General features: G+C 39.3%; 1 protein-coding gene across 1 annotated transcript; it reads left to right on the top strand.

The window, feature by feature from the left end:
* Positions 1-8,075: 8,075 nt before the first annotated feature.
* LOC137217807 (ATP-dependent RNA helicase DDX3X-like) lies at positions 8,076-23,412 on the top strand. The gene is made up of 17 exons (XM_067724769.1): positions 8,076-8,278; positions 11,096-11,156; positions 12,538-12,585; positions 14,630-14,759; positions 15,941-16,093; positions 16,504-16,603; positions 16,973-17,108; positions 18,104-18,189; positions 18,442-18,540; positions 18,622-18,782; positions 19,054-19,198; positions 19,295-19,439; positions 19,670-19,851; positions 19,928-20,045; positions 20,262-20,415; positions 20,690-20,820; positions 21,049-23,412. Exons 1-17 carry the CDS (start codon positions 8,237-8,239, stop codon positions 21,126-21,128), a joined length of 1,971 nt encoding a protein of 656 aa, XP_067580870.1. The 5' UTR covers positions 8,076-8,236; the 3' UTR covers positions 21,129-23,412.
* Positions 23,413-23,944: the final 532 nt, after the last annotated feature.

The following is a 23,944-nucleotide window of genomic DNA, read 5'->3' as shown; positions in this document are numbered from 1 at the left end:
TCTGCGTACAGAGTGTGTATCTCCCTAAATAAAGCTGCTTTTCCACATAGTTCTCGGGGCAGAGCCCTCTTGCCTGCCCGCTCGTATGTCTCACAATTATCCTATGCTAACAAATCTGCTTCTTGCTTATCACTTTGCTTCTCTGAATTCCTTCTGTGATGAGACATAAAGGACCTAAGCTTCAGTAAATATTGACACCAGGTGAGTGAGTCTAATTAAAAGACCTTGGTTTCAAGTCCCAATCTGACTTTTGGCTGGATTTGAGTCCCATCTGAGCTGTGTGGTTTCACAATGAGCTTTGTGTTAAGAAAAAACTCTGCCAGAAATGTAAAGAGTGAGATAAAGGAGGTAGATATGAGTCAGAAAGAGCAATAAGGAGGTTCTCAGGAAATCAAGAACACTGTTGAGTAATGATGGAACTATTTTAAGAATATACACAAAAGGAACTCATAAACATTTATACTGTTTTAAAACAGTATATGGGGGTGGGAGGGAAGCTGCTCATTATAAATGTCAGGTTTAAATAAAGGCCTGAGCTAAACAATGAGACAAGGAGACTAACTTGATATTCATATGATGATAAAGGAGGAAATTATTTGTGGCTAGTGGATATGAAATAAGCATAGTTTAAGAAAAAAACAGTACAAGGTTCTGAGGCTGGGTATTGGTGAAGATGAAGCTATCATCTGAGATAAGGACTAAAAGAGGAAGTAGCTTTGGAGAAAATGATAAATTTTGCTGGCACTGTTGAACTGAAAGTGTTTGAGCAACACTGGGCACAAGGCTAAATGATAAACTGTAAAAGTCCTGAAATTATTCTGCCTGTGCTTGAATTCCTCTGCTCAGCTGAAATCAAGCAGGACTGTATGTAACTCCTGGATACAAATCCTTTCCATGTCTGTTTCTTGTTTGTAGAAAATAGGCCTCAATCAGCCTCCTAGACTTTTCCTGAGCTCCAGGGCATAGATTCAAACACTTGCTAATCAGGGAAAGGAGTAAATGCAAAAACAAAGGTACAGGATAGGGCAGCGCCCTGGCTTCTCCTCAAGGGACATATGTAACAATATCTCTGAGTTCTTCTTCACCCAGATGGTGGATGGTAACTTCACACTGAGCACAATATTCCTGGAACATCACCCTGTTAACTTATACCACCAATCAGAAGAAAGTCACACACCCTGCAGCCCTCACCTCAAATTTTGCCTAAAACCATCAGGGAGTTTGGCATTTTTGAGCACAAGCTGCCTGTTCTCCTTTCTTGGTCCTGCAGGAAGACTTTCTCTGCTCCAAACTGCAGTGTTTCGGTTTATTTGGTCTCACTGTGCGCTGGGCACAGGAACTTTCTTCAGTAACAAAACCACCAATTTGCTCTGTGATGTAGAAAATGTTTTGGTAACTTTTCTGTCCATTTGTTTCCTTACCTGCAAAATGGGGAATCTTCTTTATAGTATCTTCTTTACAGATATATTATGAGAATGAGATGAGTGTATACATGTGAAACATTTAGAACAGTGCCTGGCAACACTTAATGCTGCTGCTATTTTTATATAAAGTTAACCACATTCAGCAAGCTGTTGAAAATTTACCTTCCCAGAAAAAATAAATATGACTTCCAAACACCTTCCCTTCTGGCTTTCCTTCTGGCTTCTGGAGGTGTCATCTATTCTGTGAGTTGTGCTATTCATGGACAGTCCATAATTGTATTTCCCTAATATATATTTCCTGGTTGTTTGTTCAGAACATTAGTATTGTCAGCATATGGGAAGAATTCACAGAAGATTCAGTCCTGCCTAAGTATACACTTCTGTATTTCTTAATAGAAAATGCTGTGCTGGATAATCTTAAGATGTCTAGAGACATTTTCAAAAACTTGAAAAAAATTTTAAAACCCTATAAATTCCTAATAACGAAGTAAAAAGTGTAAAGGAGTGAATTGTTTTTATAAAGTATAGAGCATCTGATTCTAAAATACAAGTGGGGACTTCCCTGGTGGTCCAGTGTTTAAGAATCTGCCTTCCAGTGCAGTGGATGCGGGTTCAATCCCTGGTCAGGGAACTAAGATCACAAATGCCACAGGGCAACTAAGCCCTTGCACCACAGCTGCTGAGCCTACAGGCCACAACTAGAGAGGCCAAGCACCACAACGAAAGATCCTGCTTGCTGCAACTAAGATCTGACACAACCAAATGAATAAATAAATATAAAGTAAGATAGGAGTGATACTCAGCCCTCATTTGTGAGGTTATAGTCTGTCTTCAAGTTCTACATCAGATGTCCCTGTTACCTATGATATAGCCTGGAATCCTGGAGGCTAGATGTGTAACCTCCCTTCACAGCACTCTGAAGATTTCCCATCTTCTTTATCAAGCCAAAACAGTTTCCTTGCCCCTTTCTCTCCAGTTTAGAGTGTTTCCCTGTTATTCATTTCTCTTAATAACAATTACTTATTTGCATAAACGAAGTCAAGAATTCACTGGGTCTCATGTTTTAAAATATTTTCAACAATACTAACAGTGGAGAAATTGCCCTGTGATATAATTTCAGTTTTGATTTTTCCATCTTTATGAAAAGTTAAGTGAATTCCATGCCAGGTCCTACTATTTGAGAATATAATTAGGTATAATTGCTTAAAATACTTCTAGTGTTATCGGTTTCAGATTTCACTCTCTGAGAATAAGGGTTTATAGCAATATTGCAGGTCAAATATCTATAATCACTGCCCATTCTTATATTCTTCTAATTGTCTTATCAGGCATTTGTATGTAATTTGCTTTAATCGGAAGTCACTACACCTTCCCACAAAATACAAGAAGACAGCACCCAAAGGTCAGTTACACTTTAAAATGTAAAGTGAGTCTCAACAGGAATCTCTTTTTTGTTTGCATACCTATTACTATGCTTCTGTTTACTGGGGAGTTCCTTCCTTTTTTGATTGTAATTAACATACTTAAAAGAAGTATCAATCTGTAGGGCAACAGTGAATTTCATTAAAGACATTTCTTCTTGGGATACCTTTTACTATGCCTTTTCTTATAGCTAATATTCTGCATGGTTTTTGGTTGCTTGAGTCGTTTGTGTACATTATTTGCATCATTATCAATCCTTATAATCTTTATAATAATTATTTGTTATCCCTATCTCTTTCATGTCCCAATATCACGTCTATCTTAAGAGACTGGAATCACAGCGTAGTAAAAAAAAAAAAAAAATTGCAGAATTTTGAGTATAGACAGATGTTTTATCAGACTCCTTATTGTGACTGCATAAGACATGGTATACTCTTGTAATCAAAAATTCATTGGCTGCCACATCTGGGGAGTGCTAGGATTGTGATATGAAAAAAAAAAAGAGTAAATGTGAGAGTTGTGAATTAAGTTTTTTGGGGGGCAAAATGACGACTATAGCCCAGGAGACAGCATCTCAGATAGCTCTGAGAAACTGCTCCAAGGAGGTAGGGGGGATGCTCAGTATATATGTGATTTTGGTGAAGGGGGAGTATATGCAATCAAGCACATATTTTTGCAGAAGTTTGCTGCTAGTCTCATGAGGGTTACTGCTAGTCACGAGGAGCAGAGGTCACCATGAAGGATTTTAGTGATTTTCTAGATATGAGGAGATACAAGAATTGGGCTCATAAAGTCGTCTTCTGAAAATATCTAACTATCTGAAGGTCTGCTATCCTAGTTATTTTCTAGAGCACAGAGTGCCTCATTCCTGATGTCCACCCTGAACTCCTTTCAGGGGGTGTTGAAGGTCAGCAGCTACAATAGATTGTGATTTAATCCTTATATAGGCAGATGGCAAGTGCCAATTTTTATTTGACAGTGACAGGTTTCTTCCTTTGGTAGACTCTTCCAGGGGAAGAGGCAGTTACAGTAGAACATGGTAAAATGTTAGAGTGGAAAATATTGCTTAATGGTAAAGTCACTTGAGAGGCTATGAAAAGGTGGTTCATTTAGCTGTCTCAGGTGTATTCTCTTTTGCAAAGTGAATATATTTTAACACAAAGATTTCTCTTTTGCTTCTCATTTTGATACTACTAATACATTGATTACCAAATCATCCTAATTGTTTGGAACTGAGTATGTCTATGAGTTATAATTAATTGAAAATGGAAAACTACTATTTTTCTTTTCTTTTTTTTGGCCGCGTTGGGTCTTAGTTGTGGCACTCGGGATCTTCATTGAGGCATGCAGGATCTTTCATTGTGGGCGTGGGCTCTTCGCGGCGGCGCGGGCTTTTCTCTAGTTCTGGAGTGCGTGTTTTCTCTCTGTAGTTTGCGGCATTCAGGCTCTCTACTTCAGGCACGTTGGCTTAGTTGCCCTGCGGCATGTGGGATCTTTGTTCCTTGGCCAAGGATTGAACCCGCATCCCCTGCATTGGAAGGTAGATTCTTTACCCTGGACCACCAGGGAAGTCCTGAAAACCGCTATTTTTCAAATCACTTTTAGGTGCATCAGTGACAGTACCTGCACTCCAGGACTACTCAAAAGTAAATCAATCCCAGACCCAGCAGTCACTAAATTCTGTTATCGCTAATTTGAACATACAGATAGAAGAGCTGCCAGAACTCATGGTTTCTGACTCTCAGCTTCATACTTGCCCTGGTCTACATGAAACAAAAAACTAAAAGGATACAACTCATAAAGTGCTCCATAATATGAATTCATAAATCTCAGAGTTGGACAAGACCCTAAAGATCATCAAACCTAATGTTTCTCAAGAGAGGATTGTGCAAATTTGTGTGAGCAGTGACTGGCAAAGGGTACTGGTATTTTAGTAGGCATGGGGGCCAGGCATGTTAGCTGTCCTGCAATGCAATGAAGAGTTCTTTTCACATGGTGAAAATCCTGTTGTCAGAACACTTCCTTACATATACAGTCACACCTTCATATCCTTGGGTTCTGCATCCTCTGATTCAATCACAGATCAAAAATATTTGGATAAAATTTTTTTTTCCAGAAAGTTCCAAAAAGCAAAAGTTGAATCTGTTGCACACTAGCAACTATTTACATAGTATTTACATTGTATTAGGCATTATAAGTAACCTTTAAATAATTTAAAATGAGTATGTGGGTAGGTTATAGGATTGTAAACACAAAGTATTTTTGACTAGTCTCAATATATTGGGATTTGTTTTCAGGAATGCTACTATTATAATTAAAGGGTAAATTTCTATTGTTTTCACCATTTTGGAAAATAATATCACCAATGGCAACACTGTTTATGTACCTGAGTTCTGAACACATTTTATTTGTTTTCATGGCAGAATTGGAGAAGTGCTTGACTATCCTTATTGTGGTAGTGAAACTGCACAACTCAGATGGGACTTGAACCCACGTACCAGGACTCAAACCCAACCTAAACCCAGATTGGGACTTGAACCCACAGCTGACTCAAAACCAGCCAGAACCTATTGTCTTTTATTTATTTATTAAATATTTATTTGGTTGCACTGGCCCTTAGTTGCAGCAAGAGGGCTCCTTAGTTGTGGCATGCAAACTCTTAGTTGTGGCATAACTGTGGGATCTAGTTCCCTGACCAGGGATAGAACCCAGGCCCCCTGCACTGGGAGCTTGGAATCCTATCCACTGTGCCATCAGGGAAGTCCCTACTGTCTTTTTTTTTTTTTGGCTGCATTGGGTGTTAGTTGCTGCGCGCAGGCTTTCTCTAATTGTGGCAAGCGGGGGCTACTCTTTGTTGCGGTGCGGGGGCTTCTCATTGTGGTGGCTTCTCGTTGCAAAGCACGGGCTGTAGGCGTGCGGGCTTCTGTAGTTGTGGCACGCAGGCTCAGTAGTTGTGGTGCATGGGCTTAGTTGCTCTGCAGCATGTGGGATCTTCCTGGAAGAGGGCTTAAACTCATGTCCCCTGCATTGGCAGGCGGATTCTTAACTACTGTGCCACCAGGGAAGTCCCCTACTGTCTTTTAATTGAGATCACACACCTGGTCTCAGGACTTAATGAAGCTTGGGTTTTTTTGTTTGTTTTTGACCGTGCCTCAAGGCACACAGGATCTTAGTTCCCCAACCAGGGACTGAACCTTCACCCCTTGCAGTGGAAGCATGGAGTCATAACCCCTGGACCACCAGGGAAGTCCCCCTGAAGCTCAGGTTCTTGATATCTCATCACAGAAAGAATTCAGTGAGAGACAGAGTGATAGGTAAGAAGTGGATTTATTTAGAGAGAAACACACTCCACAGATAGAGTGTGGGCTGTCTCAGAATGCGAGAGGCACCAAAATACAGGGTGGTTAGTTTTCACAGGCTGGGTAATTTCATAGGTTAATTAGTGGGAGGAGTATTCCAGCTATTTGGGGGGAAGGGGTGGGGATTTCCAAGAATTGGGCCAGTGCCCACTTTTTGGCCTTTTATGGTTAGCCTCTGAACTGTCAAGGTGCCAGTAGGTATATCATTTAGATGCTAAGGTATTATAATGAGCCTATAATTAGGCTCTAGGTCCACTGGAAGTCGAATCTTCTACCATCTTGGGCCTAATTAGTTTGTGTCATATCCACAATGGCTATGTCGTTTTTTTTAGAAGTTGTGCCCTGCCCCCTTACCTCCTGTTTCAGTAGTGCAGGATATTTACATACTAAATATTTTATTATAATTTTCCTTACATTTCTCTGTAGTACAGTTAGGTCATTTTGCAGAGAAACTTCATTTGTGGGTTTAATTTATATTATCTATGAATTTAATTTTATAATGGTCGAAGTGTTGTCACAAAATGTTTGCTATAAAAGGGCTAACTTAGCTTACACCTACAAGTTTACAAAGCAGTAAAGCAACTTGTTCCAACCACCTTTGAATATTTACATTTTCTAATTGAAAAAGTAAAAAGCGTTTCTGTGGCAGTGTTTTTTGACAATACAACTTTTTGAACCCTAAAAGGAGACCCTACCATGCAGTTATTCTTTTTTCAGTAATAAGAATGGAATAGCGTTTTTTTTAAGGAACTAAGTATAAGCTAGCCTGCACTTCAAACCAGGGACCCAGTAGTCAACGTTTTCTTCCATTTAAGGGGACTATGGCGCTGAATCTTCCAACAGGAAGCGATTCCTGTTGTGAAAGTAGCCCATTTCCTTCTAAATCACAACCAATGCAGCGGCCTGAGGGTCATAACGAGCCTACGTCCAATCACTTAAAAACTTGTTCAGAAGGCTGATAGCAACCCTATCCACAAATAGCCCTGGGCCTGTTGGGTTTCGACAGTGTATGTAGCTCTGAACCCCGCAGGGCCCTGTGGTTTTGGAGAGGTGCACTACTAGCGGCCACCGTACCTAAACCAGTGGGTAAAACCAAATACTTGCTGCAAAGTGAGTACCTGCGCGGTGGGGGAGGGGTGAAGAGAGGCCTTCCGGGAAAGTCTGTCATCACCGACGTCATTCACCGTACAATTGTTTCATTGTTCCGTCACCCGGAGGACCTACGAGCTTGAAGGGCACAGTCGCTGCCTGCAAAGTGGAGGTGCCTCGGGTTCCTGGCCAAGCCACGGTGGCCGAGTAGCGTCCGCCCGCCCGCGCTACGAATTCCCCCTCCGCTTACCTCCCCCTCCCGGCTCTCCTACTCCTATCTACCCTCCCCTAGCTCGTCTGCCAGTCTCTGTTTTCGCCCACCCAGCCAGACGATTCTACTCAAGCCATCGTTGACTGCTCTACAACTCGCTCGACACCTGGGATCAAGTGACCCTCAACCTTCTTAGATGCAGGTATATCTGACTAGTTTCGACTTTGGGGAAGCTTCCCAAAGGCGGGAGAGGGTCAGGTGGAACGGAGACATTTTACACAAGTTCAGATTCCTCAAACTGTAAGAGAAGGGAAAGGCAGAGCGCTAGAGAAAGGAGCAGGGAAAAGAGCTAGGAGGAGGGTGAGAAAGATTGCGGTGTACTGGCGTCATGTTTAACCCCCCCACACACAGTGATTGAAAGAGGTACTCCGCGAGTTTTCGCTAGTTCCCAGAGATTCCAAGACTTTGGGCGAGGGCGGGGGAAATAAAGCTCTCGCGAATTTTGAGAGCGGTGCGGGAACGGGACTGATGAGAAGATCTCGCGAGGTTACGAGTAAAGGAGCACAGGGTTTCCGGAGAGAAGTGAGTGTAGCGTTGAAGTGGTTGGTGGCGGGCGTGGGGAACGGAGGAGGAAGACGCACCGCTTAAGTACTGACGTGGGGTCTCTTTCGGCCTGGCAGGATACGCTAGACCTGCAGCAGGAGACCGGGAGTTCTCGCTTCTCTTCAGGCATGAGTCACGTGCCGGTAAATGAGCGCGGGCTGGACCAGCAGGTGAGCCAAAATGTTTCTATCTAGGCCTTCATATTTGGAGCTCTTCCTTGGCTTAACGTGGCCTATGGTGCAGTGCTAACTAGCCACCTTCATCTTACTCGTGCTGGGTTCCTTTGGCCGTGGTTGGACTGTGGGCAAACGGGGGAGAAGACTGAATTAAAGCATGTAGAGGCGGCGTGGAGAAAAAAACGAATTGGTAGCACTCTGGTCTAGCTGTTAAACCAGGGCCGCGCGTAATGGCGGCTTTTGTATGTGCTTGCGATTGTAGCAGAGGCGCGCATGTGCTAGAACCGACGGGTTAGTGATGGAGGGAGGTGAGCGAAGTTGGACCATTGTTTTTGTGTCAAGGGCGTTCGGCTCTCGATGGACGGCACTGATTTCAGGCCCAAAGGTGTCGTTGACGTATAGGTGAAGGGTGGATTGAGGACACTGAGTGGGGGCGGGGGGGAACGTGGCCTGCTCTAGGGGTTATGGCGGCGGCCTCCTTTGTTTGGTTCCCACGACCATGCGGCGCTGGGGTCTCCGCTCACAGAAGGCCCAAGCTCCGTAATTTGTGCCTGCGGGACCCTGGCGGACGTTTTCACTAGAGAAAAAAAAAAACAGCTGTTTTGTTGCTGTTTCCGCCGCGGTCCTTCTGCCTCTGTACTGCGGATGTGAGTGCTCTGTACGACGAGGCCGTGTTCCCTGAATGGGAAGTTTTGTGACACAGAGGAGCTGGCAAGGGTAGTGGGAAGGGGGTGAAGAATGGCCGCCGCTTTTTCCGTTGACTGCTGTCTGGATGTAATAGAAACTGGACGCCGGCGGGGAGGCTTCTGGGAGGTTAGGGATCAGGATTTGCTGTATTACATTTACTTAATTAAAAAAGAGTCACAGAATGGCCGTTAACCCGAGGGTGGTACGCTCTTCCGTCGTGAGGCGTACTGTGTTGTACGTCTTCTCAGGTTATGCGTTTGACTTTGAAAAAAGGGGGGGGGAAATCTAGAAAAGGGGATTCGCAGCGAAGATTAACTTTCTGTTACTGCTTTCTTCTTTCTGACTTTACAAACATTCAAATATGGCAGGGCCATGGACCTGTTCTTTTTAAATACAGTGCTTTCCTTTGAGGTGCTGGGAATTCGGAAGAGAATACGAGATCTAAGAAGAGTGAGGCTCTTCTTAGAGGCTTGTTTTCCATTTCCGGGAAATCTCCATTTATTTTTTTTTTTTGCGGTACGCGGGCCTATCACTGTTGTGGCCTCTCCTGTTGCGGAGCACAGGCTCCGGACGCGCAGGCTCAGCGGCCGTGCCTCACGAGCCTAGCTGCTCCGCGGCATGTGGAATCTTCCCGGACCGGGGCACGAACCCGTGTCCCCTGCATCGTCAGGCGGACTCTAAACCACTGCGCCAGCAGGAGAGACCCATTTCATTTTTGCGGTGTTAGGTCCTGGGAAACTCTGCATCAGTCGCTTCGACTCTTAAGTGAATACCTTATCTCAGCTTCTGTTTTCCACGTTTAATAGTGAGAATTGATTTAGGGCAAAAACCTTTAATATTCTATGAACTCGTAAATTGTCGTTAAAGCCTAATGGCAGTACTTTATCCCAAATTTTATTTTTGTTATAAGTAGTACAATTTGAGGGATTTCACAGCATTCTTCTTTGAGGGTATTTTTCCCCTAAAGATACGGTTATCAACGCCTGCAGTATTCTGAGCTGAAACTTGATAGGTTAAAGAGAGCGTGAAAGTTGAAAATCTGATACCAAGAGTACAGGCAATCACATTTGTAGTATTTTCTGTGTAGATGGGATCCATTTAATTTTTCATAAACTATACCCTTTGGACCGTTAGAATTTAGTAATAACCAAATTCGAGATGGAAAAGTAGTATCTTGATTGAAGACGCATGTAAATTTGGTAATATTAATTTTGAACTTTTAACGTAGTATTTATAAACATTATTGTATAGCAGATTTCCTTTGCAAACAGGTGTCAGTATTGCTCCTTGATCTTTTGTACTTTTTAAGATTTATTTTGGCATATATAATTTTTCACTACTTCTGGTTATTTCTTGGTTAGTTCTTATGAAATGCAGTTAAGTGAAATAACCTTTTTTCTATAGTATTGAAATCCATCAGTGTAAAGGGACAGGTAGGAATTGAGATTAAAGATACTTATCTTGTAAAAACATTGTCATTTGGGCCAACTGACCATCAGTCTCTTTGAACTTATCTCTAAAATGGGAGATACAAATATTGTCTTCATGATGTGGCAAGCATTAAATGATTCAGTGATAAGTGACACAGTGCTCACTAAATGATGAGTGGTGCTGTTGCTGCTTAGGAATTTGTTGGAGTTAAAAACAGTTACTATACTTCAATATAAATAAATTTTTTTTTTTAATTTACAGTCTTTAGGGAATAAAGAAATCAAAGAATCTTAAGGTTGCTGTAACATTTTTCAGGTATACTATTCAGGCTTAAAATAATGCCACTGAGGAAACCAGTGGCTCTGAGAAAATGGTAACAAAATTTGTTTTGGTAACTGATGAGATTTTACTATGGAAGACTGTTAGAGGGACAGCTTGTTTTGAGTGAATGTATTTGAATTATCTATACTGGTGTACTACTTGGCACCCAAGTCCTACCTTTTGCATTTGCCATAATTTATAGACTTGTGTTCTTAAAAACAAAGCAGACGGAGCAGCTGGCTAGTAAATGCTAGAGGGTGGGACTAGAATTTAGGACTTCTGATTTGTCTTTTGTAATGCTGTCTGTGCTTGATTTTTCCCTTAGTGTAGTGTGTCAGCATGTAAGAACTATTAATATCTCTGTTCACCTAGTTTTCTGGTCTAGACCTGAACTCCCCTGATAATCGGAGTGGAGGAGGAAGTACAGCAAGCAGTAAGTAAAATTTTTGTTTATTTAGAATCTTTATTAGAGCTTAATGTTAATATTTCATTGAACTTATTTACTAAGTCTAAATTTAAAAAATGTTCCGGGAGCTTCCCTGGTGGCACAGTGGTTGAGAGTCCGCCTGCTGATGCAGGGGACGCGGGATCGTGCCCCGGTCCGGGATGATCCCACATGCCGCGGAGCAGCTGGGCCCGTGAGCCATGGCCTTTGAGCCGGCGCATCCGGAGCCTGTGCTTCCCAACGGGAGAGGCCCGCGTACCGCTAAATAAATAAATAAATAGATAAATAAATAAATGTTCTGTTGCCCTATGAATTTATAAAGTATTTTGGCATGTTCGGATAAGATAACACTGGTTGTTTTCCAGTGGAAACATAATCATTCAGAAGAAAGTTAATGTAATAGTCACACTTTTAGGAAACCAATTATGCCCAGTATGAATCCTGGCCAAATACGGAGGTGGGGATATGTCAGTCCCTCTTGTGAATTGGCCGGAAATGTGTTAAACCTGATAAAGGGAACCTGTAGACTTGTGTGCTATAGGTATTGTTCATTCCCCCTGGAGAACCTGAGCCTGGTTTTGGAGAACAGATGGAACTTGGCTCTACTGATTCTTGGGTGGTAATTAGAATTTAAAATGTTAAATTCTATGTTAGCCATGTTATTAAATTTTTTTGAAAAGAAGTTAAATCTTTGGAGGAGAGTGGGGTTTCTGGATTGTTTTTATTTACTTGCTACTTGTTAGACATTAGTGTCACAGGTGGATAGGGACAGGAAGTTGGTGTTCTGTTATGTGGCAGCAGATTTCACCTTGGACCCAGATTTCCAAGAGAGTAGTTGGTGCACCCTGAAAAGCCTGTTCAAGACTGGTTAATTTATATCAAATCTTATTTGCCGTTGTATGAATATCAAAAGGATTTAATTCCACCAGTAGACAGTTTTGAATACTTAATTAAGTTAGCAATTTGGATTTTCTATCAGTTTCTTTTCAGAATGTTTTCCCTTTACAGCTGTCAAGTGTTTATTGTTCAGTATTCATATTATTGAAATGGAAACAAAGCCTCTTGTTGGTTAGTTAAAATTGGTCAGTTGGTTTAGTACATATCCTTTTTCTCTTAGTATCCAGTTTTATTGTATATATTAATGGTTATATTTGTTAGTTAAAGGTTATAATTCATGTAATAATTTACTGAAAGAGCAGAGCTTTTTAAAAATTTTGAGTAACCACTAGTAGCTACTGAAATGTATTTGGTTTTAGGATTAGGTCTGCGCCACCAGGGAAGCCCTAGGACTAGTTTTTTAATAGACGTTTTTGCAAAAAGCTGTGTTTTAAAGGATATGATAAACTTTTAACTTTATATTTTCTTACAGAAGGGCGCTATATACCTCCTCACTTAAGGAACAGGGAAGCATCTAAAGGTAAGTGGTTATGGCAACTTAGTATTCAACTTTTTCTGTGTTTTGAAAGTTAGTCAAAGAAGGAGAAATGAGATAACTTTGGGAAGTGTATACACATGCCTCCCCCTGCCCACCCAGTGCTGCTTTCTGTTTTTAAGAACTAGCACTTCCTAACTTTGAAAGAGTTCATCTAATATTGCATAATGTGTAATTCCTATTTCTTTTAACTAGTTTTGAGCCCAAACTGTTAGTTTTACTAGTGCTTTTCATCTCTTTGTAAACGTTGATAGCCTGATTTCAGTCTGAAAGAGGTGTGTTTGTATATCTGGGGATGCCTTATTATGTAAAACAGACCACAAAACAAGTCCTACTTTTTGCTCTTAAAATGTTGCCTCAGTGAAAATGGGGTTATTGCGGAGTAGTTGGGAATTGCAGGATTGCATCTTTGTGCACACTCAGTAGGTTAGAGAAGTCTGGTCTCACCTTTTTGCTGAACTCCTTCATTTGAAAGATTTTGTTTGAAATGTTATTAAAACACCTGGTGTCTTTCAGTATTAAGTTTTTAATGTAGAGTGATTAAGTTATTAGGAACATACTGTTGTGATGATGAATTGAGTGCTGTATATTAACCAACACGGGTGTCCTGAAATTTTCAAGAGAAGGAAAAGTCAGGAAAACTATTTGAAGCCAAAAGGTGGTGGATAAAGAAGGGGTGGAGTGCAGGGGTGGGAAGGGTGGAAATAATCTAGCTTGTGGTTGGGCATGGTGCCTCCATATTTAGTCTGTTGTTGCCAGCTGCAGACTTTTAAGTCTGTATATGTCTACTGGAACATCGGTTGGGTAATAAGAGTATTCTTTTTTCAGTGTAAATGCAGTTTCTTTCATCATGGGTATTCCTCAGAATATTTGGCTGGAATTGCATCTAAGGTGTAATTGCTTCAAAGGGGGAGTACTACCAGCATCTTAGGAAGTTAAATGGAAGAGACCTTAAAAATCTAACAGTCTTTTTTTCCACTTAGCAAAGACCATTCGTCACTTGGCTGGCTCATGATGGAGCTATAAAGCAGAGAGAAAGTAACTTCATTAACTTGTAAACTTCAGAATATTTAAAGAAACGTATGAATCTAGTTAAATTCTCAACTTAATCATTTGTTGAGTGAGTTAACTTTTTGTCACCTTCCTTTTATTTATCTGTGATGTGCCTGGAGACATGTGCAGAGGGAAAACAGGCAAGGATGGGAGTTTTCTTTTTTCCTTGGTGTACTTGGTTCTCACTAAACTTATAGTTGGGAAAATGTTGTTGGACTCTTAGGATTTGATAATAGTATACATAAATGCAGAGCACGGTAACAGTTATACGAACTGTTATTTTGGTGGTTAACCTGAAACAGAATAACGTTTTATTTAGTTGGGAATTCTGAAATTTATATATGCCATATAGCGTATATTTTAAATTGACCTACTTTTGTATTCAGCGTTTGTGAGATTAATATTTAGGGATGGGACATAACTGAAAAACTAACTTAGAGCTGATCTAACTACTGCCATTGAGGTTAAAAATTGGGGGAGGGGGTGGATTTGGCATTCCTTTGAGAGCAGTCATATCTTTAAAAGGGGGGCTTGTCACACAGTCTTGTTAAAATAATCACTTTAGAGTAAGCTATTTTATTGGTTTTGGTAGATAGCAAACATTGACATTTAAAAAGAATGAATCTTAAATTATTAGTATGATAATGGTATGTAACGTATCAGTAGTATACTTGTGTTTCATGTAAACTATTACCCTCTTAGGGGTGGTATTCATTCAGTACATTGCTCTTATTCCATGAGGTTACTTTGCTTAATATAATAATTTATTAATGGAAAAGAGAATTAAAGGTAGGAAAACTCTGTTTGTTAAATCAAAATAATTATCTCAATCTTGGTTCTCTTTTCCAGTGTTTTGATAATAATTCCAATGACCCTTGGTCCCACAAGGATAAGATAAAGGAAGGCTATGTCTTTGAAAAGACTGGAATCTTGTAAAAATATTGTCACCTTCTCTAATTTTTACTTCTTTTGGAAGGATTTTATGATAAGGACAGTTCAGAGTGGAGTTGTAGTAAAGACAAGGATGCCTACAGCAGTTTCGGGTCTCGAGATTCAAGAGGAAAGTCTAGTTATTTCAGTGATCGAGGAAGTGGATCAAGGGGAAGGTAAGTTATTCTCAGCTTGTGAGTGTGTATATAGTAGCAATTGAGGAATCAGTTCTTAGTTTGATGTGTTCTCATTCTTTTCATTAACAGACCATCCTATTATAGATAAGATTTTCTTAGTTCCCTGACCAGGGATCAAACCCACGTCCCCTGCAGTGGAAGTGCAGTCTTAACCACTGCTGGACTGCAAGGGAAGTCCCGCTATAGATGAGATTTTAAACAAAAGTTTACTAAGTTTAACCTGTTAAACAGGAATTACAGGCAGTAAGAGTATGGTTACTTGATGTAATGAATGTTAATTTTATTTTTTTAATGGTTTCTCTATAGTAGTTTACCCAGTTTTAGTTTAGTTTATTGTAGTTTAATCATAATCATTGCACAAGTGTGATATATTGACCTTAAGAACTTAATATCCCATTAGTCCTATACTGTTTTATGCAAATAGGACTAAAACTCTTAAAAACCTTAGTCTTGGGCTTCCCTGGTGGCACACTGGTTGAGAGTCTGCCTGCCGACACAGGGGACACGGGTTCGTGCCCCAGTCCGGGAAGATCCCACATGCCGCGGAGCGGCTGGGCCCGTGAGCCATGGCCGCTGAGCCTGCGCGTCCGGAGCCTGTGCCCCGCAGCGGGAGAGGCCACAACAGTGAGAGGCCCTCATACCACCAAAAAAAAAAAAAAAAACCTTAGTCTGGTCGCTTGTATATAGCCAGATACAACTTAGTTGACATTAATATGTTATTTCGCCGCTTTTTTTTTTGTTTTTTTTTTTGTTTTTTTTTTGCGGTACACGGGCCTCTCACTGTTGGGGCCTCTCCCGTTGTGGAGCGCAGGCTCAGTGGCCATGGCTCACGGGCCCAGCTGCTCCGCGGCATGTGGGATCTTCCCGGACCGGGGCACGAACCCGTGTCGCCTGCGTCGGCAGGCGGACTCTCAACCACTGCACCACCAGGGAAGCCCTATTCCTCTGCTTTTTAATTAAAGATGTATAAATTATACATAACCACAGGTTAATTAGAGAGTCTTATTTCACAAATAAGTTACCCAGTATTGAATTGTTGACATCTTTGAAATTTACTTGTGACCAACAATTCAATTACTAATGTGCAAGTATGTTTCTGGAGAGATGATAATATGATACTGGCCAAATGACTATTCTGATCAGTTGCTTGTGCTGTTTAGGTTTGATGATCGTGAACGGAATGATGGTATTGGCAGTCGTGGTGACAGAACTGGCTTTGGCAAATTTGAACGTAGTGGACGCAGTCGTTGGTGTCACAAGTCAGATGAAGACGATTGGTCAAAACCACTTCCACCAAGTGAACGCCTGGAGCAGTAAGATTTTTGTTTTGTTTTGGTTTTTTATTTTATTTTATTTCTGGCTGCATTGGGTCTGCGTTGCTGTGCGCGGGCTTTCTCTAGTTGCAGCAAACGGGGCTGCTCTTTGTTGCAGTGCACGGGCTTCTCACTGCAGTGGCTTCTCTTGTTGCGGAGCACGGGCTCTAGGTGTGCAGGCTGTAGTAGTTGCGTCTCGTGGGCCCTAGAGCGCAGGCTCAGTAGTTGTGCGTGGGCTTAGTTGCTCTGCGGCACGTGGCATTGTCCCGGACCAGGGCTTGAACCCGTATCCTCTGCATTGTCAGGCGGATTCTTAACCACTGCACCACCAGGGAAGTCCTTGGAGCAGTAAGTTGTTGATATGAAACTTACCACATAGTATGATATATGTAGTAAAGATTTGGTTTCAGGGAACTCTTTTCTGGAGGAAACACTGGGATTAACTTTGAGAAATACGATGACATACCAGTAGAGGCAACCGGCAATAACTGTCCTCCACATATTGAAAGTGTAAGTTGTTTTGTTTCACTTTTTAACTGTTCTTTAAAATTATTGCTAAAAATTTCATTGGGTTATGAAAAAGGAGAGACTGAGATTAATGTCACCATTTTGAGTAATCCTAAAACAGAAAATGCGTCAAATATAAAAAAAAAATCAAAACTGCTTTGTTGTAGATTAGATCCCTCAGGAGTCCACTTTCTTAAAAATACCTTGATACTTTAACATAAAATCCAAAGCAACTATACATTTAACCACAAATAGACATTTGGCTGGTTACTTACGTTCTAATGTTAACATAAAACACATAAACTGCAGCAGAACATAAGGCATTTCTAGTTTTATATGTATTTGATTAACCTGGTTAAATTTCATTGACAGTTCAGTGATGTTGAGATGGGAGAAATTATCATGGGTAACATTGAGCTTACTCATTACACTCGTCCTACTCCAGTGCAAAAACATGCCATTCCTATTATTAAAGGAAAAAGAGACTTGATGGCTTGTGCCCAAACAGGTAAGCTCATTAATGAAGAATAACTTGACTAGCTTTAAAAACAGTACATTATGTAGGGAGGCCTGAGTCCCGTATTTAGTCTGATTTAGAGTCAGGTAAAGATTAGCTGGGGATGTCTCTTATGTCTTTGGATCCTTTGGGTGAAACTTGTATTTTCATCGGGGCATCTTGGAATTCTATAGCACATTATCAGCCAATTAATATTGCTAGCATTCTCTCCACTGAGTTCATAATTTTCCCCTCCTGTGAATTCACTGCAGGGAAAGTTAACAATAATTGGAATAGGAAATCCAAAATCAGGGAAGAGCCAAGAGTCTATGATTCATAAAAATGTGGACAGGGAAAGGAGGAGGTGCCTCCCATCCCCTAGTACTTCATGAATTAGGAAATAAGAGGGCTGAGGTAGTGTTTACTCCTCTATCAGAATTTGACGTAATTAAAAGATGGCAAATCTTAAACTTATGTATTGAGTTTCTTTTTATATAGTGGTATGTATATATAAATATATAAATTTCAGTCATTTGTTATTTTTAATATTTTTTAAAGAAATAAATTATGTAATTTATATCTGTGACTTTTGGGCCAACACTATTACCTGTTTTTTAAAACAAAGTTCTAGTACAGTAATTAGTACCCATGGTTTTTATTTTGCAAAGTAACAGAATGACCTGCAAAGTCCTCTGTTATTAGACTCTTCAGAAAGTTTGCTGACATTCTGACAGTTACCGAATAACACAAGGAAGTATTGAAATAGAAGTTGATGCCATTTTAGAAGAAAAATTCTTGTGTTGTACAGATTAAATTGCAGAGAAGTGTACGTTGATTGCATTGTTATAAATGGAGAACAGAAATCTTTTGGCATTCTTTGCTTAGCTGTATAAATATGCTATATATTTCAGAAAATTAGGCAGAAAATAATTCTTTTTTTTCACTAAAAGGGCATTTAGAATACTTTAATTACTATTCAAATGTAATAAGGCAGTATTTTCTAACAGGGTCTGGAAAAACTGCAGCATTCCTTTTGCCCATCTTGAGTCAAATTTATACAGATGGTCCAGGCGAAGCTTTGAAGGCTGTGAAGGTAAAGATTCCGTTCCTTTATAAAATAAATAGTTTTTGCTTAGAAAAATTTTTGTAGATATCTGTTGGCACCGTTCTTTCTAAATGAAGCCAAACATACTTTATTTCCTTTTCAATCTATTTACTCAAGGAAAACACCTGTTTGGGTGTAATCCTTAAATTACGGAGGGGATTTTGCTGTCATGAACTTCAGAAATGAATAAAAAAGTTTTGAGTCTTTGAGCTTAATGTATAAATTGTCCTTACTTCTTAGGAAAATGGAAGGTATGGACGCCGTAAACAATATCCAATCTCCTTGGTTTTAGCCCCAACTAGAGAATTGGCTGTACAGATCTATGAGGAAGCCAGAAAAGTAAATATGCATTTTTACTGATTATTGCCTTTTTCATTGATTCTAGTGATGTTTTTATAAACAATAAATTATTGCTTGTAGTTTTCATACCGGTCTCGAGTTCGTCCTTGTGTGGTATATGGTGGTGCTGATATTGGTCAGCAGATTCGAGACTTAGAACGTGGATGTCACTTGTTAGTCGCCACTCCAGGTCGCCTGGTGGATATGATGGAAAGAGGAAAGATTGGGTTAGATTTCTGCAAGTAAGTGAATTTTTATATATGGTTTGTAACTAATGTTTACGTTAGTGAGTGTCAGTTTCGTAGTATTTTATTAGTATTAGAGTTAACCTGTGTGATTCATTGGAACAGAATCAAATAACAGCTAATTTGGTTATGTGTTCTATCTGTGTTTCACATGTATTAAATTATGAAGCTAGAATGTTAAAATGACTATATTAGCGTAATTAATTACATACACAACTATAGTCAACAGTTTCTCATCAAATTCTTAACTGAGTCTTTTTCGTAACAGATACTTAGTGTTGGATGAAGCTGATAGGATGCTGGATATGGGGTTCGAACCTCAAATACGTCGTATAGTTGAAGAAGATACTATGCCACCCAAGGGTGTCCGCCACACCATGATGTTTAGTGCTACTTTTCCTAAGGAAATTCAGGTAGTTCTTTTTTTTTAGAATATTTGTGTTTGTAAGTGATAAATTAACAGACAGTTTTCAACAAAGTAGAAAATGACGCCTTCTTCCCTCTTCCAGATGCTTGCTCGTGATTTCTTGGATGAATATATATTTCTGGCCGTAGGTAGAGTTGGCTCTACCTCTGAGAACATCACACAGAAAGTAGTTTGGGTAGAAGAGTCAGATAAACGGTCATTTCTGCTTGACCTCTTAAATGCAACAGGTAAAATTATGAATAATAATATTGTTAGGTATAAAGAAGAGACTCTGTTTGGATTTCTTGAGCCTGTACCCTACCCTTCCTTTGCCCACTTTTCAAATCATTAAAACCAAGCTTATTTTTAATTATCTCCATGTGCATCCTTACTGAGTGCAAAGAGAACTAACAAACCAGTTAATACTTGTGATGCAAAGTTGCTATTAATAAAGAAAACATTTTATATAATTTTTCAGGGAAGAATTCACTGACTTTAGTTTTTGTGGAGACCAAAAAGGGTGCTGATTCTCTGGAGGATTTCTTATACCATGAAGGATATGCTTGTACCAGTATCCATGGGGACCGATCACAGAGAGATAGAGAGGAAGCCCTTCACCAGTTCCGCTCAGGAAAAAGCCCGATTCTAGTGGCTACCGCTGTGTGTATATTTTAATTTTATTTTCAGTTAAACGTGTTTGAGTATTGCTGTATTTTAACAAAAATTATTTTTTTAGGTGGCAGCAAGAGGACTAGACATTTCAAATGTGAAACATGTTATCAATTTTAATTTGCCAAGTGATATTGAGGAGTATGTACATCGGATTGGCCGTACAGGACGTGTAGGAAACCTTGGTAAAGTGTTCAGTTGCTTGATGGTTTAACACAGAGATTTAAACATTAGAACATTACTTTAAAGGGAAAGCTGACATCAGATGTTAGACATCTAGAAGTTTTTGTTTTAGTTTGTAATTTGATTATATTGCAAATTATAATATTTTTGTGTTGTAATTAATGTTCTATATGATTATGGAAGCCTAGACTTATTGTACTTTTTTTGGACTCTTGTAGGTCTTGCCACGTCATTTTTCAATGAAAGAAATATAAATATCACAAAGGATTTGTTGGATCTTCTTGTTGAAGCTAAACAAGAAGTGCCATCTTGGTTAGAAAATATGGCTTATGAACACCAGTATAAGGGTAGCAATCGTGGGCGTTCTAAGAGGTACAGATTGTTTTGAACCTTCATTATTAATATTACTTGTTTGGGGCAAGAAGTTATGTCCAAGGTTTAATAACTAAAACACTACCACTACTTACATACTTTGGGCATGGGATATTTTTAGAAAGGTTGACATGGAGTAGTTAGATGTCAGAACCACTATCAGAGGAAGTTGAGTTGAAACTGAGAATTGGGAAGTTTAGGCGTGGGAACTGTCATTTTAATTCAATTTTGTATTTGTAAAACCACCACATAATCTTTTTCCTTGTAATAACAGATTCAGTGGAGGATTTGGTGCCCGAGACTATCGACAAAGTAGCGGTTCTGGCAGTTCTAGCTTTAGTAGTAATGCAAGCAGCAGCCGCAGTGGTGGAGGTGGTCATGGCAGCAGCAGAGGATTTGGTGGAGGTAATGTTAATTTTTTTCCCCTTTTATTTTTTGGCAAGGGCTTTCTCCCTGCCCTCTCCTTGTTTTTCAAAGTGTAATTTATTGGAGAAATTTTATTTCAGAGAACACAAAAACCAACACTAAGAGTTCATCCTTTTTTATTAGGCTTATATTAAAGTAGTTGAGAAGCAAGAGAAAAGATACTTAAAATGGCTGACCTAATTTGTCTGTTTTAACATTTCTTGATAGGTGGCTATGGAGGCTTCTACAGTAGTGATGGATACGGAGGAAATTGCAGTTCTCAGGGGGTTGACTGGTGGGGCAACTGAATCCGCTTCACAGCAAAGTCATCCTTTTGAAAAAGCTATTATGGAAACCACATGTAACTTAGCCAGACTATACTGTGTAGCTTCAAGAACTAGCAGTACATTACCAACTGTGATTCTCCTGAAAATTCAAGGGAGCTCAAAGCCAAGGGAAGAAAAGAAAGTAACAGTCAACAACCGTATTAAAAGTTGGTGTGAAAACTTAATTGCTGTAGTTTGGATTAACTCCCCTCCTGCTTATTTCCATCCCAAACTGCATTTATAATTTTATGACTGAGGATCATTTGTTTGTTAATATACTGTGACTTAACCTTTAGGCAACTTATTATTTTGATGTCCTGTTGTCTCAGTAATGCTTGAGTTTTCAATTGTTTTGACAAAGTAAATCCACTCAACTTGGTCTAAATTCAAACCTTGGCGCAGAGGTGTGATACAGCTTAACAGGGATCATCAGTTTATCCGTAGATATTAAAAAGAAAAAATCTTGGATGGTATCCTGCATTAGGACTTTTTGATAACTTACAGAGTGGGGAGGGAAACATCTTACAGCAGAATTAGTTTCTAATATGGCAGCCTGTACTAAGTTGAAGTTCTGACTTGCTCACTCTATCCTGGATGGGCACTTGCAGGCTTTAAATAAGCCGTTCCAGTCATGATGAGGTGGCATGTATGAATACATCCATATGTTTTTCAAAGCACTCTTCGAAGTTAATGCAAGTAAATACAGCAGTTCCTCTATTAATGTTTAGGTTATTCTAAGCTAGGCAAATGTGGGCACATTATAGGAAAAGTTTAAAAGTTTGGATAACAAAAGTGTTTAGCAGAAATTTTTATCTAATTAGATGTTTTTAAATAAAATTGAGATGGTAAAATGGCTGACCATGCCAGTGACCAGTCCTTTTAAGGGCCTGCTTGGATTTTGGTCTTTAATGCATGCTAGTGTTGATGTTTTTTGGTAAACAGGATATGAGCAGGAGGGATTGTGCAGCAGGCTTTTATTTTAATGCAGGTTCTCTTTATTCTGTTTAGGCTGCATTGAAATGTTAAAATGACTTACATTTGTAGAGTTTGTAAATCAGAGTAACAACAAACACTGAAATCCTTGAGATCACACAGGTTGGAAATATGTACTAAACTGTGCAAGGTGTTATTTCTATATAGTGCAGTTTTAATGTATTTTAGTTGCATAGGTTTCCATTGTATTTATAGTCACTTTCTGCTAAATTTGGCCAAAGATGATTGTTCACCAACTAAAAATGCCTCTGCCACTTGGAATTCTGTGCTGATTTTGTGGTTGGAATATAGTGATCTTTATAGGCAAATCTTTACAATGGCTTCAGAAGGCAAAAATTTCTTAAAGTGCAATAGATTTTCAAGTGTATTGTGCCTTGTTCTAAAACTTTATTGTAGGTGCACTTGACAGTATTGAGGTCGTTACGGTGCTATTTCAACTAGTATAGATTTAGACTCTTGTACATTTTGCCCATACATTTTTACAGAATACTTATTTTATTGCACGTTCAGAGAATTTTATATATATGTCTGTGTGCGTGTCCTTAAATTTCCAGTCTTATTTTTGTCTCTTGGAAATTGTTGAACGCAGCTTGGTAAGAACTAGATTCTAAAATTTTATTTGGGACCATGGAATGATAGTTGAGAAGAAAACTATTTGCGCACGACAGATTTTAGATACTTTTTGCTGCTAGTTTGTGTAATATTTATTGAACATTTTGACAAATGTTTATTTTTGTAAGCCTAAAAGTGATTCTTTGGAAGTTTAAAGAAACTTGACCAAAAGTACAAAAACACTGGCACTTGAATGTTGAATGTCACCGTATGTGAAATAAAATATTTCAGGGTAGTGTGAGCTTTTAATGTTAAGTCCTATTGAACTTGAGTCAAATTAAGCAGACCCAGCATTGGCAATGTAGGTAGCTGTAACTTTCTGACAAAATTTAAGGCAAAATTGGCAACTTGAAATTACAACATGCCAAGGTTTTGATACCTTTGTCTTAAAATATTAACGAAACAATTGTAAACACTGATATGAAGTGTCCACCTTTTCAAAGGTTCTCAGAGTTTTATTTAGTACATACTTTGTTTGCTTTGGTTTTCAGTGTCTGGCAAATTGTAGTTCTCAGATGTGTGGTTATCTTTGTGTATTGCCATAATCAGTGACTTTTACATTGTTTTGTCAGCCAGCAATATTTTCAGTAAATAAGAAATAAATTTGCTGATTGAATGTAAATATCAAAGCGCTCAAGTCACTGTAAGTTTATTAACTGCTTAAAGTATTAGTTTTAGATGCTAGCACTGCATGTGCTGTGTTTTTTCTGATTTTACTAAAATAAAGAGTTGAATACAGTCTTTGTTGTCAGTTGTGACTTAATGAGAGGTAGAAATGAATCTGTGCTCTCAACCTGAAGAGTTTGAAAGTGATATTTTTTGGTTATCTGCCAAACCCATTTGTGAAATACTTCTTCATGAAACAAGTAGTATTCCTGTGTTTTAAGTATTTGAATAAATGAAGGTGGTGTAAGGTAGGGATATAGAGAAACAGGATTTTTATTATAAATCCCACTGATCTATTTAAGGATCAAGAATTAATTGGAACATGTAACAGAGATGGCAGAGGTTCCCAATGTCCAACTTTGGTTCCTTCTGTTGGCTGATAAATCGTTACTACCACACACTGATGCTTGCAGCCACTACCAAGTAAGAGATACTGTTAAAGAACCAAACCAGTTTAATATAACATTGCAATAGCTTTATGAAATTTTTTTTTTTTAAGCTTTAGATCTAACCTCACATGTATCCTT

The sequence above is a fragment of the Pseudorca crassidens genome, chromosome Y (assembly GCF_039906515.1).
Source record: "Pseudorca crassidens isolate mPseCra1 chromosome Y, mPseCra1.hap1, whole genome shotgun sequence".
NCBI classification, from domain to species: Eukaryota; Metazoa; Chordata; class Mammalia; order Artiodactyla; family Delphinidae; genus Pseudorca; species Pseudorca crassidens.
Note: the sequence above shows the minus strand (reverse complement) of the source record. Positions and strands in the feature narration are given on the sequence as shown.

Excerpts from the sequence above, each read along its gene's own strand:
- LOC137217807 (XM_067724769.1), top strand. The coding sequence starts at position 8,237 with ATGAGTCACGTGCCGGTAAATGAGCGCGGGCTGGACCAGCAG. Across the intron at positions 14,760-15,940 it reads GGAAGTGGATCAAGGGGAAG|GTTTGATGATCGTGAACGGA; the intron begins GTAAGTTATTCT and ends TGTGCTGTTTAG. Across the intron at positions 18,783-19,053 it reads ATTGGGTTAGATTTCTGCAA|ATACTTAGTGTTGGATGAAG; the intron begins GTAAGTGAATTT and ends TTTTCGTAACAG.